At 39.1% G+C, this 17,999-nt stretch overlaps 5 protein-coding genes across 5 annotated transcripts; 1 reads left to right on the top strand and 4 right to left on the bottom strand.

Moving 5' to 3' along the window:
* The first annotated feature begins 3,752 nt into the window (after positions 1-3,752).
* LOC148185746 (uncharacterized) lies at positions 3,753-4,767 on the top strand. Its single transcript, XM_088074037.1, has one exon. The coding sequence runs from the start codon at positions 3,853-3,855 to the stop codon at positions 4,765-4,767; it is 915 nt and encodes a 304-aa protein (XP_087930163.1). The 5' UTR covers positions 3,753-3,852.
* A 1,508-nt stretch (positions 4,768-6,275) lies between these two features.
* On the bottom strand, positions 6,276-7,204 carry LOC148185745 (uncharacterized). Its single transcript, XM_088074036.1, has one exon. It carries the CDS (start codon positions 7,137-7,139, stop codon positions 6,276-6,278), a length of 864 nt encoding a protein of 287 aa, XP_087930162.1. The 5' UTR covers positions 7,140-7,204.
* Positions 7,205-9,177: 1,973 nt separating this feature from the next.
* On the bottom strand, positions 9,178-10,314 carry LOC148185744 (uncharacterized). The gene has a single exon (XM_088073750.1). It carries the CDS (start codon positions 10,312-10,314, stop codon positions 9,457-9,459), a length of 858 nt encoding a protein of 285 aa, XP_087929876.1. The 3' UTR covers positions 9,178-9,456.
* Positions 10,315-12,659: 2,345 nt separating this feature from the next.
* LOC148185743 (uncharacterized) lies at positions 12,660-13,532 on the bottom strand. Its single transcript, XM_088073808.1, has one exon. It carries the CDS (start codon positions 13,530-13,532, stop codon positions 12,660-12,662), a length of 873 nt encoding a protein of 290 aa, XP_087929934.1.
* A 1,098-nt stretch (positions 13,533-14,630) lies between these two features.
* LOC148185742 (uncharacterized) lies at positions 14,631-17,999 on the bottom strand. The gene is made up of 2 exons (XM_088073382.1): positions 17,662-17,999; positions 14,631-16,940 (listed from the first exon to the last, which is right to left on the bottom strand). Exon 2 carries the CDS (start codon positions 16,936-16,938, stop codon positions 16,066-16,068), a length of 873 nt encoding a protein of 290 aa, XP_087929508.1. The 5' UTR covers positions 16,939-16,940; positions 17,662-17,999; the 3' UTR covers positions 14,631-16,065.

Below are 17,999 nucleotides of genomic sequence, written 5' to 3'. Positions count from 1 at the left end.
ACCTCCGTAAATACATACACAGTAAGACTGATTTCAGCAAATGGTAGTTAGACCTCCATAAACACATGTGTAGTAAGACCCCTGTTAAGACATAGCAGTAAGACCTCTGTTAGCGCCTGGCAGTAAGACCTCCGTTAGGACATAGAAGTAAGACGTCCGTTATCACGTGGCATTAAGACCTCCGTTTCCATGAGGCCAGCATCTTAAACAGCAGCTACATTTGCCTCATTTTCATCAAACAACAATTCCAACAACATCAAAAAACGAAACACTCATAGCAGTAAGACCTCCCTTAGGATATGGCAGTAAGACCTTCGTTAGGACGTGACAGTAAGACATCCATCAGGACGTGCCAGTAAGACTTCTGTTACCATTTCCATGAGGCCAGCATCTTAAACAGCAGCTACATTTGCCTCATTTTTGTCAAACAACAGTTCCAACAACATCAAAAACAAAACACTCCACTCTCACACATGATTTCCTGTCAGCGGCGACCCCTGCGCATGCTCCTGTGGAAACGCCAACTGTACATGTGCCTGTGGACATCGCTGTGTCTGCACGCTGGTACCTCTCCACCGTTAATTCGATCTGTTTGTGCTGCTGTTTGCCATAATTCTGATAGCCTGTATTATCCTTTTTCCATTTCAATAAATTAATAAATAGGTTTAATAAATAAGTCGTCAACATCTTTTCACTCTGATGATTCTAATTTGCTCGTTTTTTGCAGCAGTTCATGTAACATTTTGCAATTAATCACAAAAAATGTTTTATTTATGTTAAAGTATGACAATATGAAATGTGTCTTAGTTTGAGTGGTTTATGTTCCATAAGAATAGTCCCATAGAACATTATTAGTGTTGACCATCTTCTTTTGGAGCATCTGTTTTAGGGGAATCAGTCCACACAGGTGAAAACAGCACAGAAAATAAAGAACAAAATATAAATCCATCCATGCTGATTAAAGCGGAAAAATTTGATCAAAAGCAGAGTCATGGTGATCACAGACTGTGGCCTCGACTGTCAGATAATGACAAAGTTTGATTTGCAAATTGTTCAGGTATGAAAATAACAAAGGACACAGTGAAGCAGACAGATTCGTGTTCGGGTCTTAATGGTTCTCTTTGATTTGAACAAGCACCAGTTTTAAATTACAGCTCATTTGAATCCATGTTAATGGACAGATGGAGAGAAGATTACTGAAGATTTTCCTCAGAATGCCACATTTTATTTAGATGAAGAAAAAATTATTTTCAACATACTATCTGCAAAATTCATTTTTTTTTTTTTACCATCCCAGTCTGGGATGATTAGCAGCAACATTGACTGTGACATTGCATCTTGTGGAAATGGAATTTAATTTCTCCAAATACTTAAAAATAATGTCATCAGGTGGAAAATTGTCAAAATGACAAATTCAGAGTCAAAAGCCCAGAATGACACCCAGGAATAATACAAGTCCTGTTTTTCTGCTCTGATGGCTGTGGGATCAAAAATGTCAGTTTGAATGGGTTTCAATGGAGCATTTTTGACCTGAACAGTCTGAATGTAACTATTTAGTTTCCACAGTGTATTTTAGACTTATTGTAGGAGCTGAGCTGCAAATTCACTGATTACACTCAAATACACAGTCTGGACTACATTTATGCCGTATGTATGAACACAGCCAAAATTATCAAAAAATGAAGAATGAAAAGTGTTTAAAATCTCACCGAGTCCCGAGGTTTGTGAGTCTCTCCTGAGCTTTTAGTGTTTTCCTTCTGTCCTCAGAGGGCTTTTTCACAAAGGAGTCGCAATCGGAGACGCCTGTCTTCGATGAGCCTAACGAGCCACTGCCAGCTGATCAGAGCCTGAATTCATCAAAAGGTCTCAGAGGAGTAAATCAGTCTGAACTGGACACAAGTCATCAGAGGGACACGTTTGATCCCTCTTTAGGATCAAAGAGTACAATATTTGTCCCTGAACTACATTAATATATCTTTACATGTCTACTCATCAGTAAAGACCCAGTATAATGGTATATGTATGGCTTTAACCCTTTGAAGCAAGTACAAGTACTAAATTAGTAAAAAAATACAAAGAAATGATCTGAAAAATAAGCTTAAAAAATTGAGTGTAGTTTTTAGCTTTTCAAGAATATAGCTTTTTTCTGTTATTTCTAGACATATTCTTTCTTCTTTTTTTAAATCAATATCTGTATCTGTTCATTTCTTGCAATTTGTGCAACATTTCTTATCAAGCTTACCTTTATCCCTATGTTTTGACAGAAATCCTACTGTTTGCTTCAGATTCAAATGATTAAATTCCAAGATTGAACCAAAATACACAATCTTGCCAAAGTTTATGGCATATGCATGAACACAGCCAATATTATCAAATAAAGAAGAATGAAAAGCTTGTAAAGTGCACCACACAGTCCCTAAGGGTTAATGTCTCGTCTTATGTAAAGCACTTTGAATTGTTTTGCTTCTTAGAGTTGCTATACAAATAAATTTGCCTTTCCTTGCCCTGCTTGAGTGTCCTTGAGCAAGACACCATGTCAGTGGGAAAGCTGCTGTTCTGCAGGTGACACTGAACCTGAATTTGCCTTCTAAATGCTGACAAAATAAATAAGGCATTAGTGTTTCCAACATGCAAAAAGCCCTGATCCTACCTGTCTTTTACACAAAAAACACCATGCACGATACACACACACACACACACACACACACACACTCAGATGTGCGTGCACGCACACTTTCACATCACACGTGAACACACACATGCACACACACAAGTTTTAATATTAGGACAAAATAGCAGAGTTGAGCAGTCATTGATTCTGAAGACACACAGAGAAGAGGAGCAGAGACAAACACTCCTGATAAGGTCGGTTACTCATTATATCACTTATAATGTGACTTTTTTTAGTCATTAAGGTTTATTAATTTAATCTTCAAATCTTATAAACATTATGAGTTTTCTCAAAAGATGAACCATAAACATTATGAGTTTTCTCAAAAGATGAACCAGGAAAGGCATTTTAATATATTTTTTAGACGTTTTGTCTCATCAGACAGAAAAAATAAAAAAATATTTCAAACTAAAGTGAATAAATATTTAATTGATTAATGCTGGTTTTCATTAATGTCCATGTGAAACAGAAGCTTTGGGGTTCTTCTGCAAGAAAAGTTTGAGCATCAAATACTCAATATCCTTGCATTCATGTGAATTTTAATGCACCAATTTCTGCTTTTTCTACATTAATTTATGTTTTAAAGACATTTTCATGGATAAAATTTAAAAACTTTTCCATAAAATTTCAAGTACCTTAAATATTTTTTTTCGTCCCCCACTGAACCGACATTTAAAAAAACCAAACACAGTTTAATCATTCCAACTGATGTGTTCAAGAATCATCATTAATTAGAAAATCCAAAAATAATTCGGTTTTTACAATTTCATACAAAAACATTTTTTTCAAAAAGAAAAAAAATTACCAAAATCTTTTTAGTTTTCTAAAAAAAAAAAAAATCCTAATACTTAAAAAAAAAAAATACAAAACAAGATAAAAAATATTCTTTATTAGTGCAGCAACAGGAAGATTTACATGATTACAGCAGCAAGGAATATCAAAGCAAGGAATGTACGAAAACAATATAAACAGTATAATCAAATTGCAAAACTCAACAGTTTAAAAAAGTTATACCAATTGCTGTTGGAAAACTGCACAAGTTGTTAATATGTTTTGATTTCAACAAAAGGGGGCGCTGAACGTGCTCTCTCTGGCACTGCATTCATCTCTCTCTCACTGTTTTTATGTCACTTTTTATTCCTTAACTTTTCTCCCTCCTTGTTTTTCTCTTCTTCAGGCTGATGAAAACGTACAGCAACACCTCCTCCTCCCAAAATGTCTCCCCTGCTCCTCCCACTCCTCCTCCTCCTCCTAACTCCACCTCCAGCAGCTGCTTCATCTCCCCGCCTGGCTCCTCCATCTTCACCGTCTTCACCTTCACCAACATCCTCCTCCTCCTCCCTCTCTCCGTCTTCATCCTCTGCTTTGGCTTCCAGCGCTGGCTCAAACAGCGCCGCAACGAAACCATGAACCCCATCGACGTCTTCACCTACCACATGGTCGTCATGGAGCTGATCGGCATCTCTGCGTCCATCGCCTGCTGCTGCGGTGCCTTCGCCGGCGACGGCGAGCTGACCCGTGTCGGGTGCAACATGTTTGCCATCATCTCGTGTGTGAAAATGTTCTTCCACGTCCTCACCTGTGTGGAGCGCTACATGGCGGTCGTTCACCCCATCACGTACCTGAGCTTGAGTAAGTCGGGCGGCATCATGACCAGAAACATCAGCATCGGATGCGTTTGGCTGATGTGCTCCGGGTTGATTGCTTTACGACTTAAAGTCAATAAAAATTTCAACATGATCCTGTTTTTCTGCAATCTGGCTTTGTCCCTGATCATCAGCTCGTTCTGCAGCGTCTCCGTCCTCCGCATCCTGATCCGTCCCGGGCCAGGGGACGAAGTCGGGAGCAAGGGGAAGATCGACAAGTCAAAGCAGAAGGCGTTCATCACCATCACGGCCATTATGGCGGTGCTGCTGGTGAGGTTTGGTGGGAATCTGGTTTGCATGTCTCTTGTTTCCGCGGATGTGTTGCGTTTGTACGACAGTTGTGTGGTTCGGATAACGGGAGTCTGGTTCTGTCTGCCCAGCAGCTACGTGCTGCCACTGCTGTTTCTGCACCGAGCAGAAAAACTGCCCTTTTTTAAATACAACAAATAGAGTAGCACCGGAAAATTGGAAACTGGGCAGAAAGAGCACATAGTATAAGGTTCAGACGGTCATGAAAAACAACATGGTCTGTCGTACATTTGAAAATTCAATAATAATTTCTTTTTTTTTACCATTTCTGGCTGCGTGCCTGCGGGTTTTGAAAAATCACCGAAAACTTTAAAAAAAAAATTGAATTTTTTTTCTTTAAAAATTGCCAAAGATTTTTAAATAAAAAAAAAACAAAAAGTATCATCCTTTTTTTTAAAGAAAAGAAAAATGCCCAAAAAATCACAATGTAAAAAAAAAAAAAAAATTGCCCAAATTTGAAAAAAGGGCAACACATTTGAAAAAGAACCAAGAAGGAGAATCATAGTTATAGTGATAGTTTCAGAGAATGTTTGGTCTTGAAAGTGGAAAGGTAATTGATTGATTTCTTAGTAAAAATGGGTTTGTACTCTGATAGTAGTTAAGGCAATGACTTAAGCACCAATGTGTCTGGCTTGTCTTTCCCATCTTTCTCTTCCCTTGGCATAAAAAACTGCACAAACGAGTGAAAATAAATAAAATTCACTATATATATCTTGATGCATTGTGTGAGATGAAGCCTCTGTTGTCAGTCATTTGCATGTGAAACCTCTCAGTTTAACTGTATTTATGTTGCTTCTACAAATAAAACATATCCAGGTGGAACACATCTGTTTATTCTCATTTGCATTATAATTATCATCACACACTATACAGGAAATTATAAAGAACGCTAATTTGCGTTAAATGCTGCCCACCGGCCATTTCCAGAGTCAAACAGTGACAAAGCAGTGTTTTGAGTTATTGATAAATTACAAAAACAATGCATGCAATAGTCCACCTTCCACATCTTGGAAACGGGTACATTTGAGTAGAATTTGTATCGTCTTTACTGCATTTTCTGTGCTTTCCAGAATAATGTATTTGAGTTCAGGTACATCCTGACTCCTAAGCCGACCAAATTACTTGCTAATATGACAACTTGTCATCACGTGGAAAACCATCAAGTTTGCAAACTAATTATCACATTGTTTGGAGAGCATTTATGCAATATACAAGTGAGAACAACTCACAAAAAACAGTTTAAACGATCAACGCCCAGGTAAAAAATACATTTTAAAAGAAAATCACACAAAATAATTTGATATAAAGACCCACACTCATATTTGTTTCTAATCAAATGAAACAATAATAATAATAATAATAATAATAATAATAATAATAATAAAAATAATATATATACTGCATGACTAAAAAGTACAAACTTAAAAAAAAACGCAAATAAATCTCGTACAACTCATCAGGAATGAGTATGTCAAGGTACGTATATATGTATACATAAATATGTATGTATTTAGAAAAAAAAGTTCTCTGATTTTTTTGAAAGGTGGCAGCAGTTATCAGTGTCAACATTTTAAAAAAGCAAACTACTAATGAATGACGTGATTGGCTGGATTTGAAGAAGGAAGTTTTACATCCAATCACAGTAATCATCAGGTGTTCTTGCAGCACACTAATATTCCTGTTCTGTGCAGAAACAGCAGAGGTAACACCAGACTGCTGGGGATGCTGAACCAGATTTCAGCCAGCACTGTAAAACAATCAAAACTTTCCCCTGACAAATCAAAAGCGAGCCAAACCAGACTCCCAAAGCACCTCACCAACAGCACTCCCAGTATGACCATGATGGTGTAGAAAGCCCTCCGCTTTGATTGGTCAACCCTTTCCCTGTCCCCGCCCTGTTCCCCTGGCCCTGGACGAATCAGAACGTGGAGAATAGAGAGGCTGCAGAAGGTGGCAAGGATCAATGAGAAACACAAGAGGCCGAAATCTAAGTATCTAAGGACAAAAAATGAAGTTACCAGAAATGTAAGGCCAAGGCAGAGCAGCCAAACACATCCGATGCTGATATTTCTGATTCTGATCCCTCTCTCTCCTCTCAGGTGCATGTAGATGACAGGATGAACGACGGCCAGGTAGCGCTCCACACAAGTCAGCATGTGGAAGCACATGTCTCCATACCAGGCGATGGCCCAAACAAAATACCCTACAGACAATGTAATAACAGGATCCAAAAAGATGCTACAGCAGAAGAGGGAGTTGGCGAGGACACCGACCAGCTCCACGGCGACCATGTGGTAGGTGAAGACGTCTGAGTGACTTGTCGTCGCTGCTGTGGAGGTGGAGCGCTGTCGCCACCATCGTTGGAGACCCAGGTGGAGGACGAGGATGCAGAGAGGGAGGACGATGAGAATCTTTGTGATGTTGAATGCAATGAAGATTAAGGAGGCTGGTCTGGTCAAGAGGCAATTTATGTCCAAAGGAAAGGTGTCATTGAAGGAGGAGTTGACTTCCATGTCTGGAAGAGCATAATGAAGTATTTTGATATTGCATAATCTCACATTTGGATTGCTTTCATACTTTTAGTATACATAAGGTGCCAGAGTGCATAAAAACATGAAAGTAGAGCTTGTTTATCCAAAAAAAACAAAAAAAGAAGAAGAGCAAGTGGAGGATCCCCCACAGTCCCCGACACATGTCATAGCTAGGCCCCCAATATCCTCAAATCTTACAAACGAAAAGTCCTAGAAATATTCTAAAATGAATGCCCGAAAATCCTACAAGTGTCCTAGAATTCCTAGAAATGGCTTAAAATCCTTGGAAAAATCCCTAGAAATGTCCTGAAATCCTAAATCGTTTTAAAGTTGAGAATCCTTGAAATGTCCTAAAATCTATGTAATATACCAAGATCCTAGGAATGTCCACAAAATCCCAGAAATGTCCTTAAATTAGAGAAATCCTACAAATGTCTTTAAATCCTTAAAATGTGCCAATATCCAAGGAATGTCCTAAATCCTAGAAACATGAATGGGACTGCTGTGACTGTGACTGGCCTCACTGTGACTGGCCTCCTGTCACTTTGAAAAATGGCCCCACAAGGAAAGCGAGTTAAGTATCCCTGCTGTAGAGAGTCTTTCGGAGTACCAGAGTTTATTTAATGCAGTATTAACTGTGCAAGTTTCTAAGAGAAAAATACATTTTCTTACTGTTTTAGTCATCTACAATAACATTGATTTAAGTAAAATACTGATAAAGTAATAAGATTGACCTGATCAGTGTTGTTTCTGATCCTCCTTTTTCAGTGGACTCCTGTGTCTCAGTATCTGATCTATACATACTGTACTGACTGTATATCACACGTCCACTTCACCTCCCTCGCTCTTTCTCTCGCACTCTCTAAATTAGATTTAAATTCACTTGTATTATTTGCATAAAAAACAAAGTGGTGGTGACAAACTGACTGACTTATTGAGGGAAAAACAAAAATAGTGACAGAACAAATGGAAAATGTATCCATAGGCCTACATAAATGAAATTTACATGAACAGCATAGATGTACAAAACATTTTTACAAAACAGTTTTACCTCCAGGCACCCAGAGTTTCCTCACATAAACCTGCATTGCAAAGTGTGAAGGACTGTGAGTTCTCTCAAATTACCAAGTCACAACTATGCAAACATCATTCCTTCATGCCTATTACCAGACTACTAGGTGGACAGCTGACAGAATTCAAATGATGTGAAGCTAAAGTCCGCTGTGCATTCAAATCAAATATCGTCATCTTTCCAGGGGAGAAGAAAAGGGCTGGAGCACACTGATCAGTTTACAGCCTTTCTTGTGCAAACAGAGCAACGTTTCAACCCCACTCTGTCCTCATCAGTCATGAACTGTTTTGCATGATTGTTATTTTAATCACATCTTTTTCCTCTTGTATATATTTAGTATGTGTGCAATAAACCTGTAATTTTACATCCATTACAATCCATTAGCTGACAAAGGCAAATCTATGCAGGCTGAATACTGTGAACATAGACTATGTGTATGTGCTGCACATAAACGACATAATATATGTGCATTGGGTAGCTAAATATATCATCCATAATATAGTTAATGGTTGATCAATCTTGAATATTCAGTGAAGCATTTGTAACGCAACAGATTTGAGGCATTTTTATTTATTTATTTATTTTCTACAGGACATCCAAGATACAGAGCAATTTGAATTAAATAAAGGGAAAAGGACATAACAAAATTATGACTTATGATACTACATAAAAAGAAAATAAGACCAAACTTTAAAGGTTAAGTGCAAAAATCCAGTAACACATTCTTATTCTAGGTCGTCACATATTGCTGCTTTGCAGTGGACTTCAACACAAATGCATGGTGGGATGAAGATGCATGTGGGTATGTTTAGGCAGCAAAAATACATGACAATCAATGCTGGGACATCAACAAAAGCACATGGTTACCAACACCAGGAAGTCAACAAAAGCACATGACAACCAACACCAGGAAGTCAACAAAAGCACACGCTGGCATGGATGGTTAGGTTTAGGCAAAAGAGCCACATGGCATGGTGCAGAAAAAGACCATCATATTCAGACAGGAAGTGAACACCAGACTAATGCATGCAAGTCCAGTGCTCCAGAGTCCATCCACTTCCCGTCTGTCCTATAAGGACATTTGTGCTCCTTATATTTCATTGTTATGGCAGTGTTTTAACCTTATAACGTCGAGGAAAGTGGCTTTTGGTGTTGGGAAGTAGCTAATTGTTTGCTTTTCTCTGAAGTGATATTATTCAATGCATCTCAGACCTAATCCTTATACTTTTAACAACACGCTGATTTTCCTGCTCTGTGCAGAAACAGCAGAGGTAACACCAGACTGCTGGGGAGATAAAACCAAACCAAAGCAATTGTTATCTCACACCTCCTACTGCCCCCCAACATGCGAACAACAGCCCAACCCAGACTTGCAGAGGACCTCAATACCAGCACTCCCAGTATGGCCAAGATGGTATTGAAAGCTCTCTGCTTTGACTGGTCAGTTCTCTCCCTGTCCCCGCCCTGTTCCCCTGGCCCTGGACGAATCAGAACGTAGAGAACAGAAAGGCTGCAGAAGATGACGGCAACCACAGAGGAAATAAAGCAAAAGAAACCCACTATCATAAAGATTTCTTCACTAATTATCAGACTTGTTGCTCCAATGCAAATCAGCCAAACACACCCAATAATGATATTTCTGATTCTGATCCCTCTCTCTCCTCGCAGGCTCATGTAGGTGACGGGATGAACGACGGCCAGGTAGCGCTCCACACAGGTCAGCATGTGGAAGAGGGTCTCTCCATACCAACTGAAAGTCCAGAGAAAGTACCCCACAAAGAACATTTTAACGTGATCCCAAAAGATGCTACAACACATGAGAGTGCACCCCAAGAGACCAACCAGCTCTATGATGACCATGTGGTAGGTGAAGACATCTATGTGAGTCGAAATGGAGCACTGTCGCTGCCATCGTTGGAGACCCAGGCAGAGGACAAGGACGCAGAGAGGGAGGAGGAGGAGGGTGTTTGTGATGTAGAATACTGTAAAGTTAAGGGAGGCTGTTCCAGTGAAGAAGCAATTTGTGCCCAATGCAAGGGGAAAATGAAGAACTGAGTCATTGGAGGAGGAAGAATTTGCTGCCATATCTGGAAAAGAAAGAGATTATCAAATGGGATAAATTTGTCTTAATAGATCAGTTTTTTACATCTTTTAGCGAATTGCTAAAGATTAAAAAACAACAACTGTGCAACAGAGGCTCAGAAAGCATGACTTTTAATCTTAGTCAGAGTTGAGGTTTGGTATCGGTGGATCCTGCATTGACTATTCTTAAAATCAAAAGAACCTTTCATTAGACATCAGCTGCCTGTTAAATGGCAATTTGGTTCACAGTCCATGCCCCTACTTTATTTAAAATATTTTCGGTCAAACATTTGCAATCTTAAACCTCCAGAGCCACAGAAAACATTAGAAAACTGACCCTCATTTGTAAAATCAGTGGAAGTTTCTGTAGGTAATCTTCAGGAAAACCTCTGAATTTACAGAATGCCGTATCAGCTGTGCAAGTGTCAAATCAATAAGATAAAGTGTGTTTTCTGTTTCTGACAGTCGTTCACCCTTGTGGATTAAACAAATAATGATGTTAAAAAAGTAATAAGAACACCAACCGTATCAGTATTTGCTTCTGATCTTCCTTCCTCTGTGGACTCCTGTGTGTCTGAGTACTTGATCAAAATAATCTGTATTGGCTGTAAAACGCAGCTTAACTTCTCTCTCTCTCTCTCTCTCTCTCTGTGTGTGTGTGTGTGTGTTTCTTTTGCTCTCTTTGTCACTCCAAAATTCAAATGTTTAAATTTGAATGAAAACGGTGGCAAAAGTGAATAGCCTACTGATGAATTAACCATAACACATCAAAAGGTAAATAATAATACAGTATCCATTTATTCCTTCGCTTGGATGAAGCATCATCACGTATTTGAAATGACGCAGAAATAACGTGAAATCCAAAAACTTTCGAGAAACATCCTCAAATCCCACAAATGCCCATAATATCATAAACATATCCCGAAATCCCCAAAACATCCTATAATCCTAGAAATGTCCTAATTATTCCTATTATTAAGCCTCATTATTACATGGGTCATATACAAACTGTGGTGCACTACTTTCATTACTTTCATAGGTATATGCACAAACATTGCATGAGAAAAGCTTGAACCTTTGGTCAAGACATTTTCAGATGCATATCCTCCTCTTTACCTGACACTCAAAGCCACCTCACATAAAGCCTGCATGGTGTGACAGGCTTTGAAATCTATCAAATAACCAAATCACGACAATGCAAACATTATGCTTTCCTTCATGCCTATTACCAATCTATTATATGGACAGCTGACAGAATTCAAATGATGTGAACACAAAGTCTGCTGTGCATTCAAATCAAAACAAGTCACTGACTCATTTGCATTGTGGTATTATTTTAATCACAACTTTTTTCAAATGCTTTTTTATTTCCCATACATTCAGTATGTGTGCTGTAGGTTAAACATTTCAGCAGGTCACTTCACAATCATAAACAGCAAAATCAGACGTGAGGTCTTTAAACAATTCATGTGCAATAAACTTGTATCATCAAATCATCTACAAAAGTACAATGTAATATACATGCATACAGCATTTGAATGGAAGTCTTTTACTGACATTAAAGCAGTAATATTACAGAATTGTATTTTATTTCCTTAAATATGGGCAACAAAAGTACTTGGTTAGGTTTAGAAAAAACAATGGTTTGGCTCAAAGTAAGTACAGTTGATACTAATGTCAAATAATGTAACGTGACATTGGCTGGTTAAGATTCACTAACAGTCCTTTTAAATCCGATAAAAGAACTTGTTGCTTGCTGCTAACTCCTTGAGACTGTGCGAGAGGTTTTCAGGTAGCATGTAAACACTTACGTGCAGATACCGCGAGCTGTCATTGGTCTCGCGTAAGTGCACATAGGTGAATGCAGCTCCCACATATGGAGCTAAAGGCTACAAGGCTAAAAACATGATGCCAGTGACGTTTTTCAAAACGACTTTGCAAATTGCATTACTTCAGATGAGAAGTATGGAGATATTTTGTGGTTTTATTATTTATTTTTTGTATTCTAGTCAACAACTGACTTCCGTGTGGGAGTTCGGAGTTCGCTTCCTGTGAGGCTTTGGTTGTGTGCTTGTGCTACACCTTACTTTACTTTGGTGCCTAATCCCAACCATCCGCGCTATTCCGTAAACGGAGACCCTGATGCTTCATCCCACCATGTACATTTGTGGACATTACACTTGATGAGCTACGTCAACTCACCACATGCATTTGATGACATCACCATAACTTTACCCCAGAGCGTAAACAGCTGACGCACAAGGATAGCTACAGGTTGATGCGAAAGGTCCTGACAGAGTGGCATCGTGTGTGTTTAACGTAGAATATGGTGGAAGATAATGAGCTGTCTAAGTGTTGTTCTTCCAACACGTGAATGTTCCCGCTCTGTGTAGAAACAGCAGAGGTAACACCAGACTGCTGGGGAGATTTAACCAGATTTCAGCTGCCGTTGTTTTACAATCATGTGTTCTCACCACATTTATAGTCCAAACCAGACTTGACAAAGACCTCACCAACAGCACTCCCAGTATGGTCATGATTGTGTAGAAAGCTCTTCGCTTTGACTGGTCAACTGTTGCCCCGTCCCGGCCCTGTTGCCCTGGCCCTGGACGATTGAGGACATAGAGAACAGAAAGGCTGCAGAGGACAACAATGATCAAGGAAAAAATCAGGAGGCAAAAATCAACGATTGATAAGTTTTCAAAAATCATCAGAAATACTGCTCCGAGGCAAAGCAACCAAACAAATCCAATGCTGGTATTTCTGATTCTGATCCCTCTCGCTCCTCTCAGGCTCATGTAGGTGACGGGATGAACGACGGCCAGGTAACGCTCCACACAGGTCAGGATGTGAAGGAACGTCTCTCCGTACCAGGTGAAGGCCCAGAGACTGTACCCCACATTTATTATAAGGACCTCAGCAGTGTAGATACCACAGCAGCAGAGGACGCACCCGGAGACACCAATCAGCTCCATGGCGACCATGTGGTAGGTGAAGATGTCTGAGTGACTCGTCATCGAGGTGGAGCGCTGTTGCCACCATTGTTGGAGGACGAGGATACAGAGAGGGAGGAGGAGGAGGATGTTTGTGATGCTGAAAGTGGCCAACATTAAGTCATCTGGTCTGGAGATATAGCAAAAATTTGAAGGGATGCTAACGTTGGCGGAGATAAGGTTAGAATGAAGACCGGAGTCATTAGAGGATGAAGAGTTTACTGTCATAACTGGAAGAAAAAAAGACAATAAATTGGTGAAAATGAAAATTACATCACTAGACCCTTTAAATGTTGGTAGACATTTTTTTTGGATGGGGCGTAGCTGGAGGTAAAAAAAATCATCAACAGATGTTCGCTAACGGTACCCAGTAAGATTTGTTGGCTTGTTTTTGACAAAGGAGGAAGATGATACGAGTCTCACTTTACCAGACCGTGAGTGATACTTGAATAAATTAACACGAGGTAGGTTTTCATTAAAGATTTGCACAACGCTTAAGCGATACTTTTTAAAATGTCCATCAAACACAATTTCAAGATGAGTGATTTTATGCCACTTCGCCTGCGATGTTATGCAACCAAAATGCTTTAGGTTCATCCCGGTGGACTCCAGGATGAACCTAAATCATTGTGGATGTTTGCGCCAAATTTAAAAAATTTCCCTTGAGACGTGCTTAAGATACGACGTTGACAAGAATGGTGTGGACAGACAGATAACCGGAAGCACGTTAGCTAACGATGGCTTCGTTAGCAAAACAAAACGGAGGAACCCGTTCCAACGATACACGTGTATCCGTTATGATTACAGACCGTAAAGATGGACGACATGGCAACTCCCTCAAAGAGGAGCCAGAATAAAAACCTTTTTATACACTCTACGGTTTTGATAATCACCTCCGTCAGTTCTGTTGTTTTGTCATGATATTGGCCCCATTGGGGGATGCATCCTCTGTTGCTCTTCTTGCTAGTTTTAGTTTTTACATATTGAGTGTCCTTGTATTGTAAAATCGGTATAACGTCCCTCTAAAGTTTCTATCGAGAGACATTTGGAAAACCCCAGAATATCAGCTGTGCAAGTGTCAAAACAGCATGATTATGTTTGTTTTCTGTCTCTCTCCACACCAATGTAGATTAATATAATGATTTAAAAAAGTAATAAGAAAACCAACCTTTTCAGTGTTTGTTTCTGATCTTCCTCCCTCTGTGGACTCCTGTGTCCGAGTATCTGATCCAGATCGCTGCACTGACTGTAAATCGCTCACACCACCTCTCACTCTAAATTAGATTTATATGCAAATGGTTTATTTGAATAAAAAACAACGTGGCAATGACACATTGACAAATTAATGAGCTTTTGACACAACACACAGTCACAACATTAATCCATCTACAGTTTGATATATATCGTCCCATTGGAAGGTCAGCTGAAAGTATGCAAATGATGTGAAGACAAAGTCTGCTGTGCATTCAAATCAAATAGTAATTAACTGTTTTTACATGGTGGGTTATTTGAATCACACATTTGTGTTTCCTATATATACAGTATGTGTGCATTAAGGTAAACCCATCTTCATTGGACTATTTGCTGCAAAATTATAATTATGTAGTCATCTACTATACAAATCAATGACAGTATACATGCATGTCCCGCATTAAAATATCAATTTACTGATAAAGGTACGTTTTTGTTGTAGACAGTGTTATTGTATTCATGACGTTTGAGTTTACGTAATGGAATGACAGTTGGAATATATGGAATAAAACTTAAATACATAAAAATGAAAGTCTAAAAACATACAATGAATGTCTGAATATATGGAATGAAACTTTAAATACATGGGACTAACCTACATACATGAAATAAAACCTGAATATATGAAATAAAACCTGAATATATGAAATAAACCTTAGATATAGAGAATGAAATTTCAAATACATAGAATGAACCTTGGGGTATATGGAATAAAACTTGAAGATATATAACAAAGAAAGTAATCATATATGGACTAACAGAATAATATTGTTTATATGTAAAATGAAAAAGGATGAAAATTTGCACATCCACAAAATGTTAAGCAAGGTGCTGGACCCACAAAGAGTTTAAACAAAATCAGAGAGCGGTCCGCACACTTTGTGCTCCCATTGCAGCTTTTATTCAGCTACTCACAAGTGACATTTTGCTCAATAACTGACAACATGTCAAGCATCATGCTTTACACAAATATGTGACAATGTAAATTGTGGCTCATGTGAGTATAAACCTGGCTGAGCAAAGAGGAATACCGTTTGGGTATTTTTAAAAACAAACAAACAAAAGATGGCTGCAGCCAATATGGAAGTTTTTGTTCATTATCTATTTTTAAGTTTTGATGGCAAAATCTGGTTTACAGACATAAAGATGCTACGCCTTCAAAACTGAACTCTGCGCTCTGTTATCTGTAACATTTGTCCACCACTCAGCACTTTGTCATGCCTTTCATTTCTGTGATTGGTTCTCAGTCTATTTAATGGCATTTTGGTCTGTTTGACATAAACAGAAAATAAACAGAGTTTCTGGACTGACTCGCGTTTGTGATTGGTCTGTCAGATTCAATGTGTTATTCCAGAAAATAATGCCCATGATAGAGATTCAGAGTTATTTAAAGAGAAAATTACATATTTCAGTTCCCAGTAGGACATAACAAAAACACACCATTAAATTATTCTGGAGACCAAACCAGCCGACGTGATTTCATTTCATGTAAATCTGATCCTCATCCTCATTAGATGTTGCTCTTACAGCACACTAATGTTCCCGCTCTGTGCACAAACAGCAGTGGTAACACCAGACTGCCGGGGAGATTCAGCCACAGTTCAGTCATTGTTGAAATTATGCAGTCAAGTGCATACATATGGACAGCAGTCCAAACCACACCTGCAAGACACCTCAGCGACAGCACTCCCAGTATGGCCACAATAGTGTAGAAAGCCCTCCGCTTTGTTTGGTCAACTCTCTCCCTGTCCCCGCCCTGGTCCCCTGGCCCTGGACGAATCAGGACGTAGAGAACAGAAAGGTTGCAGATGAGAACGACGACCAAGGACAAAATCTGGAGACAGAGATCCACAATTAAAGCTTCTGACATTACCAGTTTTATTGCTGCAAAGTAAAGCAGCCAAACACAGCCGATGCTGATATTTCTGATTCTGGTGCCTCTCTCGCCTCTCAGGCTCATGTAGGTGACGGGATGAACGACGGCCAGGTAACGCTCCACACAGGTCAGGATGTGAAAATGCATCTCCCCCATCCAGGTTAAGGACCAAAGAAATATCCCAACATTTATTTCATAGGCATGGTCCAAAAAGATACCAAAACAGCAGAGGGCACACCCGGAGACACCAATCAGCTCCATGGTGACCACGTGGTAGGTGAAGATGTCTGAGTGACTTGATGCTGCTGCGGCCGAGTTGGAGCGTTGACGCTGCCGTCGTTGGAGACCCAGGTAGAGGACGAGGATGCAGAGAGGGAGGAGGAGGAGGATGTGTGGTATGAAGTATGCGTTGAAGATTAAGGAGGATGGTCTGATGAAGAGGCAATACAAGCCCCGACGAGGTTCAGAAAAAAGAAGGGAGTCACTGGAAGTGGAGTTAAGTGCCATATCTGGAGGAGATAAAGGACGGAGAAAACATCGTCGTCTATCAGTCCCAGAGGATCATCTCTGTCTGTGTTGCTCCACCAGCCAGTTCAGCTTTAAAAATATTTGAAGTTGCTAATGATGTAAATACAAAGTTTAAAGATGGTTATGACAATGCACAATATGTGCATGCTGTATAAAAAATAAATCAGATTTTTGGACATTTAAAGGATTTCATCTCTTGGATTGTAAAGAGATGATTAAAGTTCTTCACCTGTCAGTGATGTGAATGTTTTGTGCTCAAACAGCAGCGTTAATTTTCACATCCGTTTTAGATTTGGTATAAAAAAAGTAACAAGTTCAAAATATTTTTGGAAATAAGGAAAAACAGATAAATAAATAAATAAATAAATAACTTAATAAACAAATAAATACAAGAGGGGATAAGGAGGGAAATTATTGCAAGATATTGCAAAAAATGTTTTTCTTTATCCTGTTGCACGATTTTGAATATATAATTATAGGAATTACTGATACAGTTTTCTATGCATTTTTCCCCTATTTTTTTTATCTGATAATCTCCTGCAGCTAATTTTCAGATTATTTTTTTGAATGTCAGATAGCCTGCTTGTAACATTGTAGTGCTGTCTTGTCTCATCAATCAGAGTAAATTGTACATTTAGTCATTACAAAAGATGAAATGGTTATTGCATGAATATGCATTAAAAAAGTAACGAGAACACTAACCTCATCAGTATTTGTCTCTGATCGTCCTCCCTCCTGTGACTGAGCGTCTGATCCAAACTGACCTGACTGTACATCACAGTCTTCTCATCAGTCCTTACTTCATGCCAGATTCATTTCTACCGCAACATAAATCCAACTGTTTGTTTAAATAGACGGACAGCTGACAGGATTCAAATGATGTGAGGACAAAGTCTGCTCTGCATTCAAATCAATCAAATCATGAACTCTTTTGCATGGTCGTGTTGATGTATTTTTAAGGAAAATCGATGCACGGCATGTACAGCAACCTCAGTTAATTGTGTTGGCCCCTCTGCTGGGCTCCTCAGCTGCTGCTGATT

This window comes from Plectropomus leopardus, chromosome 23 (assembly GCF_026936395.1).
Source record: "Plectropomus leopardus strain MGB_pleo_1.0 chromosome 23, ASM2693639v1, whole genome shotgun sequence".
In the NCBI taxonomy this organism is placed as follows: Eukaryota; Metazoa; Chordata; class Actinopteri; order Perciformes; family Serranidae; genus Plectropomus; species Plectropomus leopardus.
Note: the sequence above shows the minus strand (reverse complement) of the source record. Positions and strands in the feature narration are given on the sequence as shown.